This window comes from Microtus pennsylvanicus, chromosome 17 (genome assembly GCF_037038515.1).
Source record: "Microtus pennsylvanicus isolate mMicPen1 chromosome 17, mMicPen1.hap1, whole genome shotgun sequence".
Classification (NCBI taxonomy): Eukaryota; Metazoa; Chordata; class Mammalia; order Rodentia; family Cricetidae; genus Microtus; species Microtus pennsylvanicus.
The window spans coordinates 32,563,688-32,584,864 of NC_134595.1; the positions used below are offsets into that span (position 1 = coordinate 32,563,688).

The following is a 21,177-nucleotide window of genomic DNA, read 5'->3' on the forward strand; positions in this document are numbered from 1 at the left end:
TGGGTTTTTGATCCTACTGCACGCACTGGCTTTGGGGGAGCTTAGGCAGTTTGGATGCTCACCTTACTAGACCTGGAAGGAGGTAGGTGGTCCATGGACTTCCCACAGGGCAGAGAACCCTGATTGCTCTTTGGGCTGACAAGGGAGGGGGACTTGATTGGGGGAGGGGGAGGGAAATGGGAGGCGGTGGCGGGGAAGAGACAGAAATCTTTAATAAAGAAAGAAAGAAAAAAAAAAACAGAATAGGATCCCGTGAAGTTGGTACATGCAGTAGAGACACATCCCAGTGTCACTGTCAGTGGCCCCTCAGTCTGCCCCAGCTGTCAACTCCCTTCAGAGGGGCTTGCTTGTGGCCATGCTCGTTCACTCCCAGTCCATTTGGAGTTGGTGAACTCCCATTAGCTCAAGCAAACTGTCTCAGTGGATGACCCCCTCATTGTCTTGAATTCCTTGCTCATACTCTCACTCCTTCCACTCTTCAACTGGATCTTGGGATCTCAGTCAGTGCTCCAATGTGGGTCATTGCCTCTGTTCCCATCTGTTGTGGGACAAAGGTTCTATGGTGTTATTTAAGATAATCATCAGTCTGAATACAGGGTAAGGTCAGTTCAAATAATCTCTCCTCTATTGCTTAGGGTCTTAGCTGGGGTCATCCCTGTGGGTTCTTGGGCATTTTTCTAGTTTCTTGCTAACTCCATAATGGCTCCCTAAATCAAGATATCTCTTTCCTTGCTCTCATATCTGTCCTTCCTCCATCTCGACTATCCCATTCCCTCAAGTTCTCCTCAACCCCCCTTCTCCCCTTCTTTTTACCCCCTGCCCCCCTGCTCCCAAACTTTTGTCTGATTCTAATTTCCAGGTGGGTCTATATATGTTTTTCTTTGGGTTCAACTTATTACTTAGTTTTTCTAGAATTCTGAACTATAGGCTCGTTGCCCTTTGTTTATGACTAGTACCACTTATGAGTGAGTACATACCATATTCGGTTTTTTTGAGGGGGGGCTCTGGGTTACCTCACTCAGGATAATGTTTTCTAATTCTGTGCATTTGCATGCAAAATTCAAGATGTCATTATTTTTTTACTGCTGAGTAGTACTCTAATGTGTAGATGTGCCACGCTTTCTTTATCCATTCTTCGGTTGAGGGGCATCTAGGTTGTTTCCAGGTTCTGGCTATTACAAACAATGCTGCTATGAACATAGCTGAACAAATGCTTTTATAGTATGATTGGACATCTCTTGGGTATATTCCCAAGGGTGAAATTGCTAGATCCTGAGATAGGTTGATTCCAAATTTTCTGAGAAACCGCCACACTGATTTCCAAAGGGGTTGCACAAGTTTGCATTTCCACCAGCAATGGATGAGTGTTCCCCTTGCTCCACAACCTCTTCAGCATAAGCCATCATTGGTGTTTTTGATCTTAGCCATTCTGACAGGTGTAAGATAGTATCTCAAAGTTGTTTTGATTTGCATTTCCCTGATAGCTAAGGAAGAAGAACATGTCCTAAAGTATCTTTGGCCATTTTGAATTCTTCTCTTGAGAATTCTGTTTAGTTCAGTACACCACTTTTAAATTGGGTTATTTAGAATTTTAATGTCTAATTTCTTGAGTTCTTTATATATTTTGGAGATCAGTCCTTTGTCGATTTTTTCCCATTCAGTGGGCTACTTTTTTGTCTTATTGACTGTGTCCTTTGCTTTACAGAAGCTTCTCAGTTTCAGGAGATCTCATTTATTTATTGATGCTCTTATTGTCTGTGCTACTGGGTTGTATTTAGGAAGCAGTCTCCTGTTCCTATGCATTGAAGGTTACTTTCCACTTTCTCCTCTATCAGGTTCAGTGTGACCGGATTTATATTTATTAAGGTCTTTAATCCATTTGGACTTAAGTTTTGTGCATGGCGTCAGATACGGGTCCATTTTCATTCTACAGATTGACATCCAGTTCTGTCAGCACCATTTGTTGAAGATGCTTTCTTTTTTCCATTGTATCTTTTTTGCTTCTTTGTCAAAAATCGGGTGTTCATAGGTGTGTGAATTATTATCTGGGTCTTCAATTTCATTGGTCAATGTTTCTGTTTTATGCCAATACCAAGCTGTTTTCATTACTGTAGTTCTGTAATAGAGCTTGATGTCAGGGATGGTAATGCCTCCAGTAGTTCCTTTGTTATACAGGATTGTTTTGGCTATCTGGGTTTCTTGTTTTTTCTTATGAAACTGAGTATTGTTCTTTCAAGGTCTGTGAAGAATTGTGTTGGGATTTTGATGGGGATTGCATTGAATCTATAGATTGCCTTCTGTATGATTGCCATTTTTACTATGTTGATCCTTCCTATCCAAGAGCATGGGAGATCTTTCCATTTTCTGGTATCTTCTTCAATTTCTTTCTTCAAAGACGTAAAGTTCTTGTCAAATAGGCCTTTCACGTCCTTTGCTAGTGTTACCCCAAGATATTTTATGTGATTTGTGGCTATTGTGGATATGTGATGTTTCTCTGATTTCCCTCTCAACTTCTTTATCCTTTGTGTATAGGAGAGCTACTATTTTTTTTTTTGAGTTGATCTTTTATCCTGCCACTTTACTGAAGGTATTTATCAGCTGTAGGAGTTCTCTGGTAGAGTTTTTGGGGTCACTTATATACACTATCATATCATCTACAAATAACGAAAGTTTAACTTCTTCCTTTCCAATTTGAATCCTCTTGATCTCCTTATATTGTCTTATTGCTATTGCTAAAACTTCAAGAACTATGTTGAAGAGATATGGAGAGAGCGGACAGCCTTGTCTTGTTCCTGATTTTAGTGGAATCGCTTTGAGTTTCTCTCCATTTAATTTGATGTTAGCTGTCGACTTGCTGTATATTGCTTTTATTATATTTAGATATGATCCTTGTATCTCTAATCTCTCTAAGACCTTTATCATAAAGGGGTGCTGAATTTTGTCAAGTGCTTTTTCTGCATCCAGTGAAATGATCATATGGTTTTTTTCTTTCAGTTTATTTATATGGTGGATTACATTGATTGATTTTCATATGTTGAACCAGCACTGCATCTCTGGGATGAAGCCTACTTGATCATGATGGATGATTTTTTTTTATGTGTTCTTGGATTTAGTTTACCAGAATTTTATTGAGAATTTTTGCATCCATGTTCTTGAGTGAGATTGGTCTGTAATTCTCTTTCTTGGTTGAGTCTTTGTGTAGTTTTGGTATCAGGGTAACTGTAGCTTCATAAAAAGAGTTTGGCATTGAGCCTTCTGTTTCTATTATGTGGAACACTTTGAGGAGTATAGGTATTAGCTCTTCTTGAAAGTTCTGGTAGATTCAATGTGAACATTTAATATTGTTACAGCCTCCTGACATCAAATGTCCTTCTTAATCTCTGTCCTATGAAGTATACTTGGTGAAATTACCTGTGGCCAGTGAGAAGGAAACATGGAGCCCACAACAAACCCACTTAGGAGTTTATTAGAGGGGGCGTTTACAGGCCTGGGGAAGTCAGCATGCAGAGAGAGGGGGAGATGATGCATCCAGCTTTTAAAAGCTGCCCAGTGCATGCACACAGGGGGTTGACCTGACTACGTCATACACAGATGACAGGGCTCATGCATGTGTGCAAGGGCTTAGCTGAGTCATACGTGGATGGATGATGCAACCATGCATGTGCGTGGGTCACATGGGGGGGCCCTTTAACATCCCTGGGGTCATTAGGCACTTCTGCCTGAGGGCTTGTCCGCACATGCATGGCCCTAGAACCTGGAAGTGTCAGCCTTATTGTGGCTGAAATCATAACATTCCACCCTTTTGTTTATTATAAATTTTGGGGAGTTTGAGGTCTTTAATGGGTGGGAATGGGGCGTTGTAAGGTCTCTCTTGACTGCTTCCTGCTGACTTTGTGGGCATTAGAGAGTGGAGGTGCTTGACCACGTCCTGGAGTGACTGATTACTTTTGTGTTTTTTCTGGGCTCTGTGGAACTGGCTGGCTGGCAACTTGGACCTCGCAAGATGCTGGAAAGGCAGAGAATTATGTCTGGAAAAATTTTTAGATCCCGGTGATTAAGGGAGGAGAGTCCCAAGATGGAAGATAGAGGGTTTTTTTGGTGGGAGGGGGGTTGGAGGAGGGAATTTCCTAGGGGTTCCCAAGACCAAGAATGATAAGGGAAGAATTAAGTGATACTTATTCTGGGCGAGTCTGATCCGTTTAGATAGGTCCAATTGGCTCCCTGTAGCTTCTGAAAAAATGTTTGAAAAAAAATAAATTTTAGACATATTAAAAACTTATGATTATAATGATATAGTGTTGGAATTGAGGACGGTGGGAAGGAGGGAGGAAAAGAAGGGGAGAATTATTAGAAAGGGGAATTATTAGACCCCTTAATGTTTTACCTGAAACAAATTTTAAGGCACTTGTTTTCCTTTAGCATCAAATATTCCCTTAACATCCAGGTAACACTGCTTCAGTCAGTGATAAACCTGTTATGTTAAAGTCTGTTTTGTGAGATTTTGGAGTTTGGGGCTGTGAATGTTCCCAAACTCATTGTTTCTTACCGTCTGGGCTTTTGGCAATCCTTGTACCTCTAGCTCTATGTTTAATGATGGCCCCTGTAGTAACAGCTAAGTGGTTAATCTGGAAATTTAAGTATGACTTTGGAGATATAGAGAAGTTAGTAAAGCAGGTAGGAGAAAGAGGGAGAATATATGAAGTTTTTGGCACAGGATGGTTGAGTATGGTGATGAAACTTATTTTTCTGGAACTGGAGAAAGAGTGGCTGATCTTGGTGTCCTCTGGAACTTAAGGGAACAGGGCCCTGTTTGAGTTACCGTGTCTGAGGGGGTATCTTGAACTGGAAGAGTAAAAGGTTTAAGGTGAGACAGGTGGATCCAATGAGGGAGTCCCTCAAGCTTGACAGCTGTGGGAGTTATAAGAATTACTTTAAAGGGGCCCTGCCATTTAGGGGAAAGGGTGAGGGGCGTTGCTCTGGGGGAGAGAATAATACCTGATCTCCTATTTTAATCGGCGGTGGGCATGAATTGGCACATGGTTGAGATAATGAGTAGTTGGTAAAATCCCATAATAGGGAGCAAAGATAGGATAACAGCAGAGTAAGCAGGTGATCAATAAGGGGAGAGGTTTTAGGTGAGAGGCCAGAGGTTAAAACTGGCCACACATACATGAGTTCAAAGGGCAAGATGGAGGGTTTTTTTGGGGGGGGAGAGCCCTAAGCCTAAGAAGGGCCAGAGGCAAAAGTTTTACCCAGTCAAGGTGAAGCTCCTGTGACATCTTAAAAAGAACATTTTTTTTAAGGAACAGTTAGTTTGTTCTACCTTCCCTGAAGACTAAAGATGGTATGGCCTCTGCCCCCGGGGGGGTATGTTGAATTTGTTTGGTGAACCTCTGCCTGTAGTCTGGCTTGCTCCCAAACTCGCCTGTGCTCTTCAGGAAGTAGGTTATTAGATAGGTCATATAGATATCATGAAAGGTGAGATTATAAGACTGGGACTTAGAGCTTAGACAGTAAAAGACTTGGATATAAGGAAACTCCTTCTGTTTGCCTGTGCAGGGACAGTAGTTAGAAAGCTCCCATAGAATAGCGGGATCAAAGGTGCCACTTTAAATTGTTATCTAAATTGTAAGGAGGTCATTTTTTTAAATAAAGATGGACAAGTATGGGAATTTGTAAGTAGAGCATTAAGGCCTGGGGCTTTAGGGCCTCTAAAAGGCATCGCAGCAGGGAGGCTGGATTGATGGTCTTGGATGGCTTGCTACCCATAGCTGAAACCATGAAAACAGCGACACCACAGGCTTATAGGGGGACAGCGAACACCGCAGGGCTTGTAGGAGAGCTTCCTCTATCTACAGGAGGGGTGCTAAATCCTGACTGGCTCCAGTCAGGCCATCTTGGAAGCCAGAGAGGCCATGTTGGGGACCACTGACCAGTGGTTCAAAAAAAAAAAAAGAAAAGAAAAGAAAAGAAAAAGTTTTTTTAAAAAAGGAGAAAGAAAAATCTGAGGGACCCTGGGACCCCAGTCGCAGGAGGACTGACCCCGGGTGGTCCAAACACGGTTTTAGCTAAGGGAAGCAATACAGAGCTGAATGTCAGTGAAAGGCTCGACCATAGTCATCAAGGCCATGGTTGGGGGCTGTCCCCCCATTTCTAGGAACACCAGAAGATTGCCAGGAGCTCAACTGTCAATTCATTCAGTTCAGAGAAACTGTTAAGCTGACCAGAATTTGGGAAACTCATCAATTGAAGCCTGTGGTGTGTGTAAAAATTGCGCTCAGGCAGATGGAACACATGGTTGTTATGGAAAAAAAATACCCAGTTCTGGATCCCAACTCCTGAAAGAGACTCGGGGTGGGAGAGCCTCCCGAGTTTCACTGCACCAATGAAATAACATGCAACAAATCCTCTTAGGAGGGGGCATGTACAGGCCTAGGGAAGTCAGTGTGCAGAGGGGGGGATGGTGCGTCCAGCTTTTAAAAGCTGCCTAGCGCATGGCACAGGGGGTTGATGTGACTGCATCATACACAGATGACAGGACTCATGCTTGCATGCAAGGGCTTAGCTGAGTCATACGTGGATGATACAATCATGCATGTGTAGGGGTCATGCGGGGGCTCTTTAATATCCCTGGGGCCATTTGGTATTTCTGCCTGAGGGCTTGTCCACACTTGCATGGCCCTAGAACCCAGAAAAGTGTCAGCCTTATTGTGGCTGAAATTGTAACATTCAGTGTGGTATGAATATAGCTACTCAAGATTCTTAGGAATGTCTCAGTTTCCTTTTGCTGGCTGGAATAAGCTTTTAAATTAACTTTTTATGGTTGTTATACTTGTTGTCATGATGCTGTTTGAAAAATTGGCATGTTATTCTTTTAAGTTTTGAGCCCAGAGTTATATCTCCTTTCCATCTATGGTATTGATATCACATACTGTTTAGTTCTTTTTCATTGGTCTTGGTAGACATTTACCAAGCTTTTAAACTTTTTAAGAAAACAGCTTTTTCCTGATTCTTATCACTTCCATTCTGTTTACTGTCAGATGAGAGTTTGTCAACATCTTCCTTATTCTTAGTGTTTTTTCATTTGTATGTAATGTAGTAATTGATAGGGTTGTCCTTGAATCCTCTAAATCACTATTTTATCTATTTTTCTTCTATCTTGTTTTTCCCATCCTTGCTTTCCTTTGTAGTAAGCAAGTAATTTTAGTCTACTATTTTAATTCTTTACCTAATTTTTAGTGACTGATGTTTATATTGCATTATACATTTTTATTACTAATTATCAGTGAACAATCTGCATCTGTCCAGCATAAGATCCTAATAATACAGTCGCCACCTTTTTCTGTTGCTACCATCTTATGTCTCGCCACTCCGTGTGATGTCAGTTCTGCTACATAAACTGATTTTACTTTTAATACTTAGGTGACTTTTAAAGAAATTAGGGGGAAAGTTGCTTTATATAGTCATATTGTTCAATGTTTTTTTCTGTTTGTCCAGGTTTATTTTTAATATTCTACTGTCGGGGGCCAGCCTCAACAAAAATGCCTTTCTCCAGAGTGGAGGCGTGGGAATTTAGAAATATAGCAAAGAATATGAAGATGCAAATGAAAATAATAAAAACACAGAAACATATAAGATAGTATTGGGAGGGAATTTTCCAGTGAGTACTGGAAATTCGCCCACATTTAATTTCCAACTGGTTAATATACCCCTGACCCCAAATGGTAGGAGTAAAGCAAAAGACTGTATTAACATACAAATTGAAAGCTACATTCATAGCTCACGCCCTAGACCAAACACTCTGTAGACAAATACTCCCTGGGTGGAATCCCAAGTTATTTCCATAAAGGGAACTGGAAATTAGTTGGATCTTTAGACTTTTGTTTTAGGTAGGAACCAAATACTTTCTTATTTCAGGAGCACAAGGTCTGGCAGCTAGCCTATTGACAGTAGCCTTGAGAGAACAAAACTCTCTGATTTACAAATAGGTAGGACCTTTGTCCAAGTTAAAGCACAGTAACTTTGAATAAGAAAAAAGTCCCTCTCTGTCCTTTGACTTCTTTGGCAGAAAACGTAAACATTTTAAATGTCTTATGCAGCAGATCTCCTAGAGATCGAAGGACCACAATTTGTTAGGTACATCGGGGGTACACAAACTTAGTTCCTAGTTACTTGCTTCAGACTCAAGCCCAAAATCACATACAGGAAACTAGGTGAAGCCTATTTCGAGAATTAGTTAGACCATTAATATCACAACAGAAAGTTTAAGTATATCTAATAATCTTACAACTATTGAGATAATATTTATATCTTAAGAAAAGTATTAAAGAGTCAAAATGAAACCAAAGAAAAAGGGAAGGAACCAGCAGAGGACCAAACTAGACCCTCTGAATGTGGGTGACAGCTGTATGGCTGGGGCAGACTGAGGGGCCACTGGTGGTGGGGCCAGCTTGTAATGGCTTTTTGGAACCCATTTTCTTTGGATGGATACCTTGCTCAGCCTAGATATAGTAGGGAGGGCCTTGGTCCTTCCTCAAAGCAATGTGCCTTACCATCTCTGAGGAGTGAGTAGATAGGGGTTGGGATGAGGGGAAAGGTGGAGGAAACAGGAGAAGGGGAGGGATTGGTATGTAAAATGAGAAAGGATAGTTGTTTTTTTTTAATAAAAAAAAAAGACCAAAGAAAAGTTTTGAAGAGTCAAAACCAAGGGTTTGTGAGATTAGTGGCAATAGAATAGTCCCTTAATATGCTGTATTTATCTCAATTATTCTGATATCAATAAAAACTCAGGAGTCAGATATTGTGAGGGGGGGAACATAATAGATTCAAAAAAATCAGTGGAGGAATGATCAGCTAACCCTAACTAACCATAATTCACAGATTGAAAAGGCCATGAATCTCTCTGAGCCCCTCCCTATATTTTCCTGTGAACCCCTATCTGGGTCCCCTAAAACCTTTATGGCAGATTCTGGTCAGCTAATTGCTGATTCTGCCCTCTGTAGGCACAGTTTTCCTGTGCTGGCAGACACTCTCAAATAACCACTCAAAGTCTTCGTTGTAAATGCTCTGCTCCTGGTTAACCCGTATTTCTCATCTATCTTTGTCACGTGGTTCCGTACCTTTTCTCAATAGAGCATGCCCGTCTTGCTTCTCTGTCTCTGCTCGCAACTCCTCTGGCTCTGTTCTTCTCATCATTCTCAATGTAGCTCTCCTGCCTAACTTTACCCTATTCAGCTATTGACCAGTCAGCTTCTTTATTAAAACAATCATAGTGACATGTATCCACACAGTGGAAAGGAATATTCCAGAACCCTCTGATTCAAGGTAAATTTTATTGGCAGTATCAGTGAGAAAAAATATCCTACAAGAATGGTTTCCATTTTTCCTTCAGTTAGTCCCAATTTCCATTTTTTATTGCATGTATTTTTTACCGTCTCTGTTTCCCACTGTCTTTAAGATCTCTTGCTTCTTTCTCATGATCACTATTAGTACACATATAAATACATGCCTATTAATATACAGATATCTGTATGTGTGTGTGTGTGTTTAAATCTAGATTCCACATACGAGAGGAAGCATTTGTTACCTGTCTTCTAAGACAAAGCTTACTTAATGTAATGATTTCAATTTATATTCATTTCCTACAGAAGTCATGACTCCATTTTTTCCTTATGGCTAAATAAAATTTTATTGTATACATGTGCCACATTTTCTGTTCATCTCTTGACAAACATCTACTCTGGTTCCCTTGGCTATTGTGAATGACACAAGAATAAACATGAATGGACAATAACTGTGGTGTGATAGAGTCCTTCCAGTATGTGCTCAGAATTGGCACAGCTGCGTCGTACAGAAATTCTGTTTGATTTTTTTTTTGAGTAATATCTATACTTATTTCCATAGTGGCTGAAAATGGTTACTTACATCTCTTCCTCAGGATCCTCTCCAGCATTTGTTTTCTTGATGATAGCCATTCTGACTGGGCTGGGATGGAATTGAAGGGTTTTTATTGACATTTCCTTGTTGACTAGAATGTTGTTTACTTTTTAAAGCTTTTATTGGTCATTTGTGCTTTTTTCTAGTGAGAACTTACTGTTCATTTCATTAGATCATATACTGATTAGGTGATTTGATGTTTGTTTTTTGCTATTCTTTCTGTATGCCCAATATTAATCTACTATCTAAAGTGTAGTTGACAATGATTTTTTTTCCTCTAGACTTTTTCACTTTGATTGTTGCTCCTTTGTTTTGTGGAAGCTTTTTAACTGAAAACATTTCAACATACAGGTGTGAGCAAGAGTTTTCCGAGAACTCCAAGAACACAGAAATCAATCCTAAGAATTGGCAAATGTGCATCTGTAGAATTAGATGGCTTCTAAATAGTTTAGAAATGTTTGTTCTTCCCAATCTCCTTCATTCAAGCACTTCTTAAAACAGTGCTGTTTTATTCAAGTGCTTTCCACATTGTGGCTTGTCACCCTTCTCTCTCAACAGAATTGTTAACATATGTGAAAGAGTGCTCAGATTTTGTCATACCCAGATGAGTGTTCTCCCTCACAGGGCTAGCAAAAAAGAAAGGTAAAGTTAAAAACATCTAAACACATACATAGAGTTGTCTCATCTAATTAAAAACTTTTTTATTAAAAATTTATTTAATAAAACTAATTTTTGTTTTGTATGTTCTAAATAGTTCTTACAGCTCCATCCTCAGATGTTTCTGCTCAGCACAGATGAAAGTACAGTCAGTCTCCTGAGGAACCATTTGACCCAGGCCCCATCTGATCTCCAAAGGAGCCATGAGCAGATTCTACAAACACTTGCTTCAGAACCTCCAGGGTTAAGCGATAACACCAACTGCCCCCATTGGTTTGATATCAATGATTCCAAAGTCCAGCCAATCAGAGAGAAAGCTATCACACAGCAGTTCCAGGGTAAAGAAAGTGCCTACATGCTGTTTTATCGGAAAGCCAAGCTGCAGAGGCCCTCAGAAGGTACGGGAGAGAAGTGTTCTGATTTGTCTTGTTAGTAAATCCAGCAGATAAGCTTTCAGTGCCGCCTGAAGTTGTGCCTTTTGAAGAGATGGTTTTGTCTAGGTATCCTTATATATTTTAAAACTAATACTTCAGAAGTCTGTTGTGTCAAATGAAAATCTCTCAGCTTATCATTTACGTTTTCCTTATGTCTTTATTTAAGCAGAAAATCATACTTTATTTTTTTTAGTTTGTCATTTTGTGAGAAAATGTCTTAGATTTTCCCCCATACACTAATAGTCAGATTTCTCAAAATTGAATTTTCTTGGATATTGTTATATGTCCATATGTCCAACTTGAGTGCAGTTGCCCAGTTTTTATGCTTGACTCTGTTATTCAGCCACGTGTTGCCTTTGAACAGTAAGTGGTCTTGTTTTCTTACTTTCCTTTTTATAGTCCTGTCTGTTCTCTTTCCCCAAAGTATTATGTTATTGAGTAGTTGAAATATATTTGAAACTCTCCGTTGAACCTTCTGAGAGAGCTCCTACCTTGTAATTTAGCCATCCCCACCTCATCATAATAAAGAGTATTTATAGTAGAAACTGTCACCATGAGTAAATCAGTAACATGGTCTAATCCCTACAGAGTTCTCTCAGAAGTTAAAAGCTTCTGAATGTAGTGGTTTACACCTTTAATTCCAGGACTTGGGAGGCAGAAGCAGGCAGATCTCTCTGTGAGTTTAAGGCTAGCATGATTTCATAGCAAACTTCTGGCCAGCCAGGGTTATTTAGTAAGACCCTATTTCACAAAAAACAAAACAAAAGAGAGAGAGGGGGGGGAAGGAAAGAAGAGCTTCTTAGATTGGCAGAGCTATGATTGCCAGTTAGGTGATGTTCTTAGAAAATGGGGATAATGATCCTTTTTATAAAGAATAAAACAATAAAACAGTTATTAATTTGCATGAGAATTTTTAAAAATTAACTTTCTAGATCTTGAATATACATGACAACTGCTAGCCAGAAAGGCTTTGTCTTTGAAAGAAGGAAAAAGAGATCCCAACCTTGTGACACATTCCTGTGATCCCAGTTACTCAGAAAGTGAGACAAGAGGATTACAATTCAATGTCTGACTGGTCAGTCTAGTAACTGCAGCCTAGTGGGCTGCAAATCAAAGTGGAGCAAGAAAAAGGTGTAGTAGATGAGTACTTAATATTTTGAGGTATTTGTTGCCATCGTTATCTTTATAATCATGACTAGTTAGAAATCACCTTATCTGTCTTAATTATTGCTATGAAGAGGTACCATGACCACAGCAACTCTCATAAAGAAAAACATTTATTTGGAACTGGATTACAGTTCAGAGATTTAGTACATTATTATCATGTTGGATAGCATGGTATCATGGAGGCAGACATGGTGTTGGAAAGTAAGAGTTCTGCATCTTGATAGGCAGGCAACAGGAAGAGAAAGTGACACTGGGCCTGGCTTGAGCATTTGAAACCTCAAAGTCCACCCCAGTGACACACTTTTTCCAACAAAGCCACATACACACAGCCTAACAAGTTCACACCTTCTAATCTGCCATTCCCTGGTGACCAAGCATTCAAATCTATGAGTCTGTGGGAGCCATTCTTATTCATATCACTACAATATCTAACAGAAAAAGGTTAGGGACTAGAGAAATGGCTCTGTGGTTAAGCTCCCTGACTATTCTTGAGAGGATCTGGTTTGAATCTCAACCCCTCACATAATGATTCAACTGTCTTCAACTCCAGTGCCAGGGGATCTCACACCCTCTTCTGGCCTCCAAGGGCACCAGGCACATAGGTGTACAGAGACATACATGCAAGTCAAAAAAATCATGCACATTAAGTAAATATTTTTTTCAAAATAAAGAAAAATACTAGATAATTATGCTACTTCTTAAGTACGCTGCTGTCCATCACATATTTAAAAGCCTGAGGGAATATGAAGAGAAAAAACAAGCTACCACTTTGCTGACCACATCTCAGTTTTTATAAAATATTGGTATATGTGGGTGATGCCTTGGGGTGAAACTACAGGTAGTACCCTAAAATACTTTGACACCGGTCATGGTGGCTCATACATATAATTCCAACACCTAAAAAGCTCAGGCAAGAAGATTGTAATGAGTTTAAGACCAACCCAAGTTACATAGTTTCAGGCCAACCCAGGCTGTAGAGGGATGCTTTATCCAAAAAAAAAAAAATCTGGAAATTTATATTCACCATATGTGTTCTTGGGTTCCCTGGGAGGCCAGAAGAGGTCATTGGATCCCCTAGAACTTGAGTTACAGAGGGTTGTTGGATACCATGTGGGTATTGAAAACCAAACCTGGGTCTCTGGGAAGAGCAGCCAGTTAAGAACAGCTCTTAATTGCTGAGCTACCTCCATTCCTAATTTCTGAGTTTTTACAGTAACCAACTGATAAATTTATAAAGGTACAAAACTAGTGGATGTTCTTTTTTTTTTTTTTTTTTGGTTTTTCAAGACAGGGTTTCTCTGTAGCTTTGGTGCCTGTCCTGGAACAAAACTAAGATTGAGAGATAAATCTGTTTTCACTTAGCTGTCATTAGTCAATGATGGTGTTCCTGGATTCCAGCATAGTTGTGTGTGTGCATGTCTGCCTGCATTCACATGTGCATGTATGTATATACACCCATGTGCATGCACGTATCTGAGGGCATCAGACCCCTGGAGTTGCAGGCAGTTGTAACTACCTGAAGTGATAAGAACCAAACCCCAGTCGTGTGCAAAAGTAGGAAGCACACCTAACTTATGAGCCATCTCTTCAGCCCCTCAAACTTGTTTGAGAGAATGTCTTTCAGTATATCCCAAGTTGGCCTCCAACTCAAGATGCTTGTGCCTCAGCTTTTCCAGTGCTGGGATTACAGGTGTGTGTTGTAGGGAGCTGCGGGCCTCTTCCCACAGCCCGGCTCCTGGCTGCCTGGCTAGCTTATGCCCCGAAATAACAACACACAAATTGTATTCTTTTAAACACTGCTTGGAGGTCATTGTCCTCATTTGTTTCACAGTCGTTTATTGTCTTAGTCTTTAAGTTAGATAGATATTGAGAATTATATAGATTAATAGTCATCTAAGTTTGTCATTTATAATTAGACTAATCAGGTTCTTTAGATATATAGAGATTATACTCAGTATAGATAGATAATCTTCAACCTCTTCAAAGAGCTGTGGAAAATGGCCTTTAATCTAACTCAGAGTTTTGTGGTAGTGAGACACAATTGTTCCTGGCAACACTGCTCTATTCCCGAGAGAATGTTGAGCACCAAACACACTCCACCTGGAGCCTTTCTTTTTGGCAGAACTGGCCTTTGGACAAAGAAATGCCCATACCTCAACCACTGACAGAGATACAGAGCGTGCATCAATGGATAAAACAGGACTGTCATATCCTGCCAAGACAGGGTAAGATAGTTTTGAAAAGTTGCTTGCCTTTGAAAATGGTATGTCAGTTATGTTAGGCCTTAGCCAAAGTTGGTTGCTTCAATGCTGCAAACGTGACTTTGAGTGATTGCCCAGGTAGCTAGTTGTCTCTGTGATTTGTTGCATGTTTTGGAAGTTGTTTTACTGAACTTCCTAATTACCCAGGTAACATTATTTCCCTTCTCAGATCTTCGATGGAGTTGAAGACTATATAAATGTAGTTACTTTTTTCTCATGATTTGGCCAAGTTATTTATTATACAAGACCTAAGCTAGTTAGAATAGGATATTTGTACTTATTGTATATAATTTTGTAGTAGGTTTAGAACTCTCTTACTTAAACAAAAGGGGGAGGTGTTGCGGGAGGTCCTTCCGCTCCTCCAGCCAATAGCGGCTGAGATACCAGCCCATTGGGGCGTGGTCTCTCTCCCTTTAAAAAAGCAGCTACTTCCCTTCTTGCTCTTTTTGCTTCCTGCTCCGGTTCAGGCAACTAGACTCCTTCCTGATTGTGCAGAGGGCTGTTGTCTGGGACGGTTATCTGTAAGTTTTTTCCCCTTTAAATAAATACCACCCTATTAATCATAATTCCAAACTGGTGTGGCATTGTTTGTGACTTATGCCTTCAGGTGTGTTCCTCAGATTTTCATCCTGCCTCTAGCAACCCAATTTTGTTTAGTCAAAACAAATTAATGGACAATTTTGTTCACAGCTCGAGCCAATCCAAGATACAGGGTTCCATGTCATTTGCTGAAGGAAATGGATGCAGCCAACATTCAACTGCAAATGAGAAGGTAGTTTGAATACATTTGGTATTTGGGTAGAGTTTCTGGAAAATACTAATCAGTTTGGGACATAAGCATTCAATATGGAAGTTTATCAAAATATTTGTACCTACCAACTAGTTATAGTACAGATACTATTTATCCATATGTAAGAGTGAGTAGTAATATACAGTAACCATTGCTAAGAAAGGATCAGAGCCTAGGGAGTCTAGAGAAATTTACAAGCATGCAGTTGAACTACAAGAATTGTGTTCTAGCCTGGCCAAATTATTCCCTCAGTTTTAAGTAGTTGTAAGAACTAACATATAGTGACAGAAGACTAGAGGTGAGTTGATTGCAAAAAAGCTTAGTGTCAGTCTGGGCTGGAGTGGTGGCTTAGTGGTTAAGAACACTGGCTGCTTTTCCAGAGAACCCTTGTTTAGTTCCCAACACCTACACTGTGCACAACTGTTTGTAACTCCTGCTTTACAGGATCTGTGCTTCTGGCCTCTGAAGATACTGCACATGCATGGCCCTGCGTGTTCGTGTGTGTGTGTGTATGTGTGTGTGTCTGTGTGTGTGTCTGTGTGCACATATATACACACACACATACACACACGTATACATGTAGGCAAAATACCCAAAATAAAGGTTTAAAATAACTGAAGGCTTGATTTGAGAACATGGCTAACCTTGGACTCTGGAGACTGTTGTGCTGCTGTATTTGCTCTCCAGTGGTGTCAGCAGAGTGAAAAGATGTTTCTATAATCCCCTTGGGTGTGGAAGGGGGAGATAATGTAGCAAGCTGTGTTCAGAAATTTTATCATGGACTTGTAGCTGGAGTGAAAATAGCAGATCCAGTGAATGGCAGACCAAGATCGATGAAACTCTCCATAAAAGCTAAAACATGTTAACATGTTTAGCATTGAAACATGTTAAATACAGAAAAAAAAAAAAAAACCATTGTCAGTGACCTAGGTTAGCAGTTGCAATTTAAGAAATAAAAACAGCCGGGCGATGGTGGCGCACGCCTTTAATCCCAGCACTTGGGAGGCAGAGGCAGGCAGATCTCTGTGAGTTCGAGACCAGCCTGGTCTACAGAGCTAGTTCCAGGACAGGAACCAAAGCTACAGAGAAACCCTGTCTCGAAAAAACAAAAAAAAAAAGAAAGAAAGAAAAGAAATAAAAACAAAACAGCAAAAACTAAAACTAAAGTCCTTAGTATGGCCATTGAAAAATTGAATGTTCCTGTTGACCAACTTAGAATTCATCTGAAGTACCGAGTCTGGTGACAGCCTCCTTCCAGCCCAGCACTGATCATTCTGCCTAGGAGTACAAGTTTGGTGCCAGGCTTTGAGTCAATTGAGTGCAGGCAGAAAGGAACAGGAAATAGCCATTCACTCAGGATTTCAGCCTGGAAACAGACACTGGGAAGGATCTTCTAACAGCTGTCAGCATCTTCTGAGAAAGCCTTGGGAGCCTAGTGGAAGTTAGGAATCCCCTGTGAACATGTGTGTAGGCATCCAGCATTCTGTCCCTGGGAGTGACAGCACTGGAGATGGCTAACAGTGTTTGGTCTCTATGAAAACAATTCATCTCTTAGAATTCATGATGCAGTCCACTGAATGTGTGCTGTGTGTTGAAAAGCCAAAATGAATCATTTTGGCAGAAGAAAAAGATGTTACCACAGTAGAATAGAGAGCTTGCTTGTATGGTAAGGCAAATATTTTTTGGTTTGAGGTAGAATATTACAAAAACATCATGTATGTATGTTTTTTTATGTCTCTAAAGGGCAGAATGTGACTCTGCAAACAATAATTTTGAATTGCATCTCCATCTGGGTCCTCACTACCGTTTCTTCAATGGGGCTCTTCATCCTGCAATCTCTCAGACAGAAAGTGTGTGGGACTTAACCTTTGATAAAAGAAAAACTTTAGGAGATCTCCGTCAGTCAATATTTCAGGTAATTCTTATTTTTCTCTTAACAGAAACATTAAAGTCCATTTCGACAGACTGTTTCCATTTCATTTTATTAAGCGACAACTTTTCCAAAGCTCCATAGGAAAATCCTGTATCTTCTAGTGCATAGCAGGATAAACCTAACCTTCTCTGTGATTTTGCTGTTGTTCTTTGTTCAGTTGGTTGAGCAGTAGGTTTGATTTGGTTTTAGATAGTATCTCACTATAAAGACCAGGCTGGACATGAAACCACAATCCTCCCGTATCAGCCCCCTAATTACTGGGATCACAGGTTTGTGCCACCATTGCTGGTATTTGTAAGTCTTCAGAAATGCTTTTTTGTGTATTTTTCAGCAGCTTTTGAGGTGACTAATTGAGCCTGATAGATGACAAAGTAACATTGTCTCTACTTTCAGGAAATAAATGAAAGAAAATTTCTTTCAAAAGAAATAAGAGGAAATGTTAAGCCTAATACTTAAGAACCACTGAACAAATGAAGATAACTAGTTTTGTATTCTCTGGCGTTAGGTTGCTTGACTGCTAGTGCTCATATTTGTTGTTCTGGTGTGAACATGCTAGGCAAGCCCTACGTAACTAAGTAGATCCTTTTGTTAGATTTAGCTCGTGTTTCTGTGGTTTTGAGATGGTATCACTATAGCCCATGATGGCCTCAGACTCACAGTAACCCTTCTGCTTCAGCCTTCTGAGTGTTGGATTTACAGGTGTGATTTACCACACAGGGGTTTTCATCTAGTATTCATCTCCAGATCATTTCTTTGCCTGTGTTTCAGTCACAGGACAGTGGAGATGCTCCTCATTTGTACGTATGATAACTTTCCTAAACATTTCTTTTGGCTCTTCATTCAGCCTCACCAGGGCAAACCAGTTCCATTCTGGAAATAAAGAAATTATATCTTGGGCTGGAGAGATGGCTCAGAGGTTAAGAGCATTGCCTGCTCTTCCGAAGGTTCTGAGTTCAATTCCCAGCAACCACATGGTGGCTCACAACCATCTGTAATGAGGTCTGGTGCCCTCTTCTGGCCTGCAGACATACATACAGACAGAATATTGTATACAAAATAAATAAATATTTAAAAAAAAAAAAAGAAATTATATCTTACAACATCTAATGTTGTATATGCACAGACATCTAGTTGGCATGGTAGGGCTAGGACCTTCTTCTAGCTGGTGTCCTGCCCTTACCCCCACTATCTTACCCCACACTACTGCCTGATCAAAGGATTTAGAAATGTAAATTCTTGCCAGCTTAGTGGCTTGTGTCTATAATCCCCATATTTTTAAGATGCAAACAGGAAGATCAAGAGTTCAAGGTTGGCCTCAACTACACAAGAAGTTTGAGACTTTTTTTTTATTGAGACTCTTATCTTAAAAAACAGGAAGAAAAAAAAGAAAATGTAAATTTAGGGCAAGGGTCCCCAAAAAATAATTTAAATGAAATCTCTAAAATTTGTATTTATCACCAAAATTACTAGCTTTTTCTTTTCACCTACAAAAAGCAAACTATTATCTTTCTTTCTTTCTTCAGGTGGTTTACAGGTAGTGTACATGCTGCTTCAGTTGCAGGCCCCTTAGGATCCTGTATATGTCTGAACTGCAGTAAGGTTCATTTCTGAGTCACTTCTGGCAGATTAAAGCCCAGAGACTTGGGGCTCTGACTTGTCTCTTAGGTACTGTGCTCTCTTTTCTCTGCTGCCTAGTATTTCAAGCACACATCTCTGCAAACTGTTACCTCAGATATAAGCTGCTGATGAGGGACCAGAAAATTGGCAATGTAAATGACTCTTATAAACATCTTCTAATACAACATGCCTTGGCTTTTTACAAGAAATATCTTACAATGTTATGAAGAAACCTAGAATAGAAATCTCGTTCTGATATTAATCCGGTGCAGTTCTTACAGTCCCTGGCTCAGATGTAGAAACTTAATAAACCTCTGGCCATCTAGTATTTAACAGATCCTATGCTTACGGCGGAGGGGAGGAAGGGGGCTGGGATCAAACTTTGGTCCTCATGCAAGCTAGGCAAATACTGTACCACTGAGCTACACTCCAGCCCAAAATAAAAGCGACATTTTAAATTTAGAGTAGGGCCTTCCTAGCACCCTGGAGCATGCATGTGGGCTGGAGCCAGTGTTGCTTTTCTAAGCAAAACCATAGCTCTTTGGGGCAGAAATTCAGAGGCTGGCTTGTTGAGCAGTTTGCTTTCTAAGAAAAGCAGTCCTTACACTGAATAAGATTGTCTAGATGGCTATTGGGGTTTTTCCTTTTTTTTTTTTTTTTTTGCATCTAAATTCTTTAGTCCATAATGGATGCAGTCAACATCTTTGGATTTAAATAATTTATCAAATGATATTTATTTATAGAATACTGGTGTTGGTCAGGGATGGGACTGTTCATTTGCTCTTCTTCCTGAGTCAGGATTTATGCTACTCACATGTTGGAGCTCATTGTTTTCCCACTCTTAATGTTCTTTAGCTATTGGAGTTTTGGGAAGGAGACATGGTTCTTAGTGTTGCGAAGCGTGTGCCAGCAGGACTTCACGTGTACCATACCCTTGATGGTAAGCTCAATAAGGAACACAACAACTCATTTTATGTGACATCTGTCAGTCCTTCTCTGCCTCCTGCATATTTTTTAAATGCATTTATCTCTCTTTCTCTCTCTCTCTGTGTGTGTGTGTGTGTGTGTGTGTGTGTGTGTGTGTGTGTGTGTGAGCGAGAGAGAGAGAGAGACAGACAGACAGACAGACAGACAGACAGACTGGAGCCTTTGGAAATCAGAGGACAACTTTCAGGAATGGATTCTTTGCTTTGACCATGTGGGTCCCAGAATGGAACTCAGGTCATCAGACTGTCAGCAGTGACTTCCCACTGAGCCATCTCAGCAGCCCTTGCATCTTTTGACTGTATAGATTAGGGTAATATTGTTAATTTAAAAAAACAATCTGTCCATCCTCCCAATATGGAATTTTTTTACTATTTTTTTTAAAAAAGAGAACAAACTATTTTCATTATACATATCAATCTCAGTTCCCACACCCTCCCCTCCCAGTCCCTCTACTTACCCCTGCCCCACCCCATCCACTCCTCAGAGGGAATAAGGCACATTGCTTTGGGGAAGGTCCAAGACCCTCCCTACTATATCTAGGCTGAGCAAGGTATACATCCAAAGAGAATGGGTTCCCAAAAAGCCAGTACAGCAGTAGAGATAGATGAATCCCGGTGCCACTGCCAGTGTCCCTTAGTCTGCCCCAGCCATGCAGCTGTCAACCACATTCAGAGGGACTAGCTAGGACCTATGCTTGTTCCTCCCTTGTCTGACTGGAGGTGAGCTCTCATTAGCTCAGTCAGGTAGACTATTTCAGTGGGTGTCCCCATCATGGTCTTGACCTCTTTTGCTCATATTCTCACTCCTCCCACTCTTCAACTGGACTTTGGGAGCTCAGTCTAGTGCTCCAATGCAGGTCTCTGCCTCTGTTTCCATCAGTTGCTGGATGAAGGCGCTATGGTGATATTTATCAGTCTGACCGCAAGGCCACCATCCCACCAAAACTTGAGAAAAATATTTTTTTATAATTTATATATATAACTATAATATATGTATGATTATTTATTTACATATAATATATAACCACAAATGATTGAGAAAATGATTTAAAACCACTAAAATTTTATGTGACTTTGTTTTGCCCACTCAGCTTTAGATTATGTAGCAGACAAAAGCAACTCGTAAGAGTTTAAAAGGCACTTATGTCTCTGAAATAACAACAAACGGTAAGAGAACAGTGGTGCAGTAATATACATTTGGGACTCTGCCAAATATTGTGACAGCTGTCCCCTAGAGCAGATTGGTGGTGATCTGGTGCCATTTGGAGTCTTTGCCTGATCTCAGGTGACATGGGCCTGACTGTTGATCTCTATGTACCCTCCTGTCCTGCAGCTGTGCTCACAGAACCATATAATGGTCCAGATAAGAGCAATATAAAATACTAGAAATAATAAA

General features: G+C 40.2%; 1 protein-coding gene across 5 annotated transcripts in view; it reads left to right on the top strand.

Moving 5' to 3' along the window:
• Usp40 (ubiquitin specific peptidase 40) overlaps window positions 1-21,177 on the top strand; it is an 80,717-nt gene that overhangs the window by 24,650 nt on the left and 34,890 nt on the right. For 3 of the 5 annotated variants that reach the window (XR_012908163.1, XM_075951290.1, XM_075951291.1), the window contains exons 11-14: window positions 10,691-10,991; window positions 15,146-15,227; window positions 16,989-17,160; window positions 19,651-19,735. Coding sequence is in view for 4 of the 5 variants with exons in the window: in XM_075951290.1 (XP_075807405.1) it covers window positions 10,691-10,991; window positions 15,146-15,227; window positions 16,989-17,160; window positions 19,651-19,735 (640 nt within the window). In the remaining variant the exon portion in view is untranslated. Of the gene's footprint in view, window positions 1-10,690; window positions 10,992-14,316; window positions 14,420-15,145; window positions 15,228-16,988; window positions 17,161-18,766; window positions 18,844-19,650; window positions 19,736-21,177 lie in introns of those variants that run through there. The other 2 variants (XM_075951293.1, XM_075951294.1) reach the window with 2 other exon arrangements.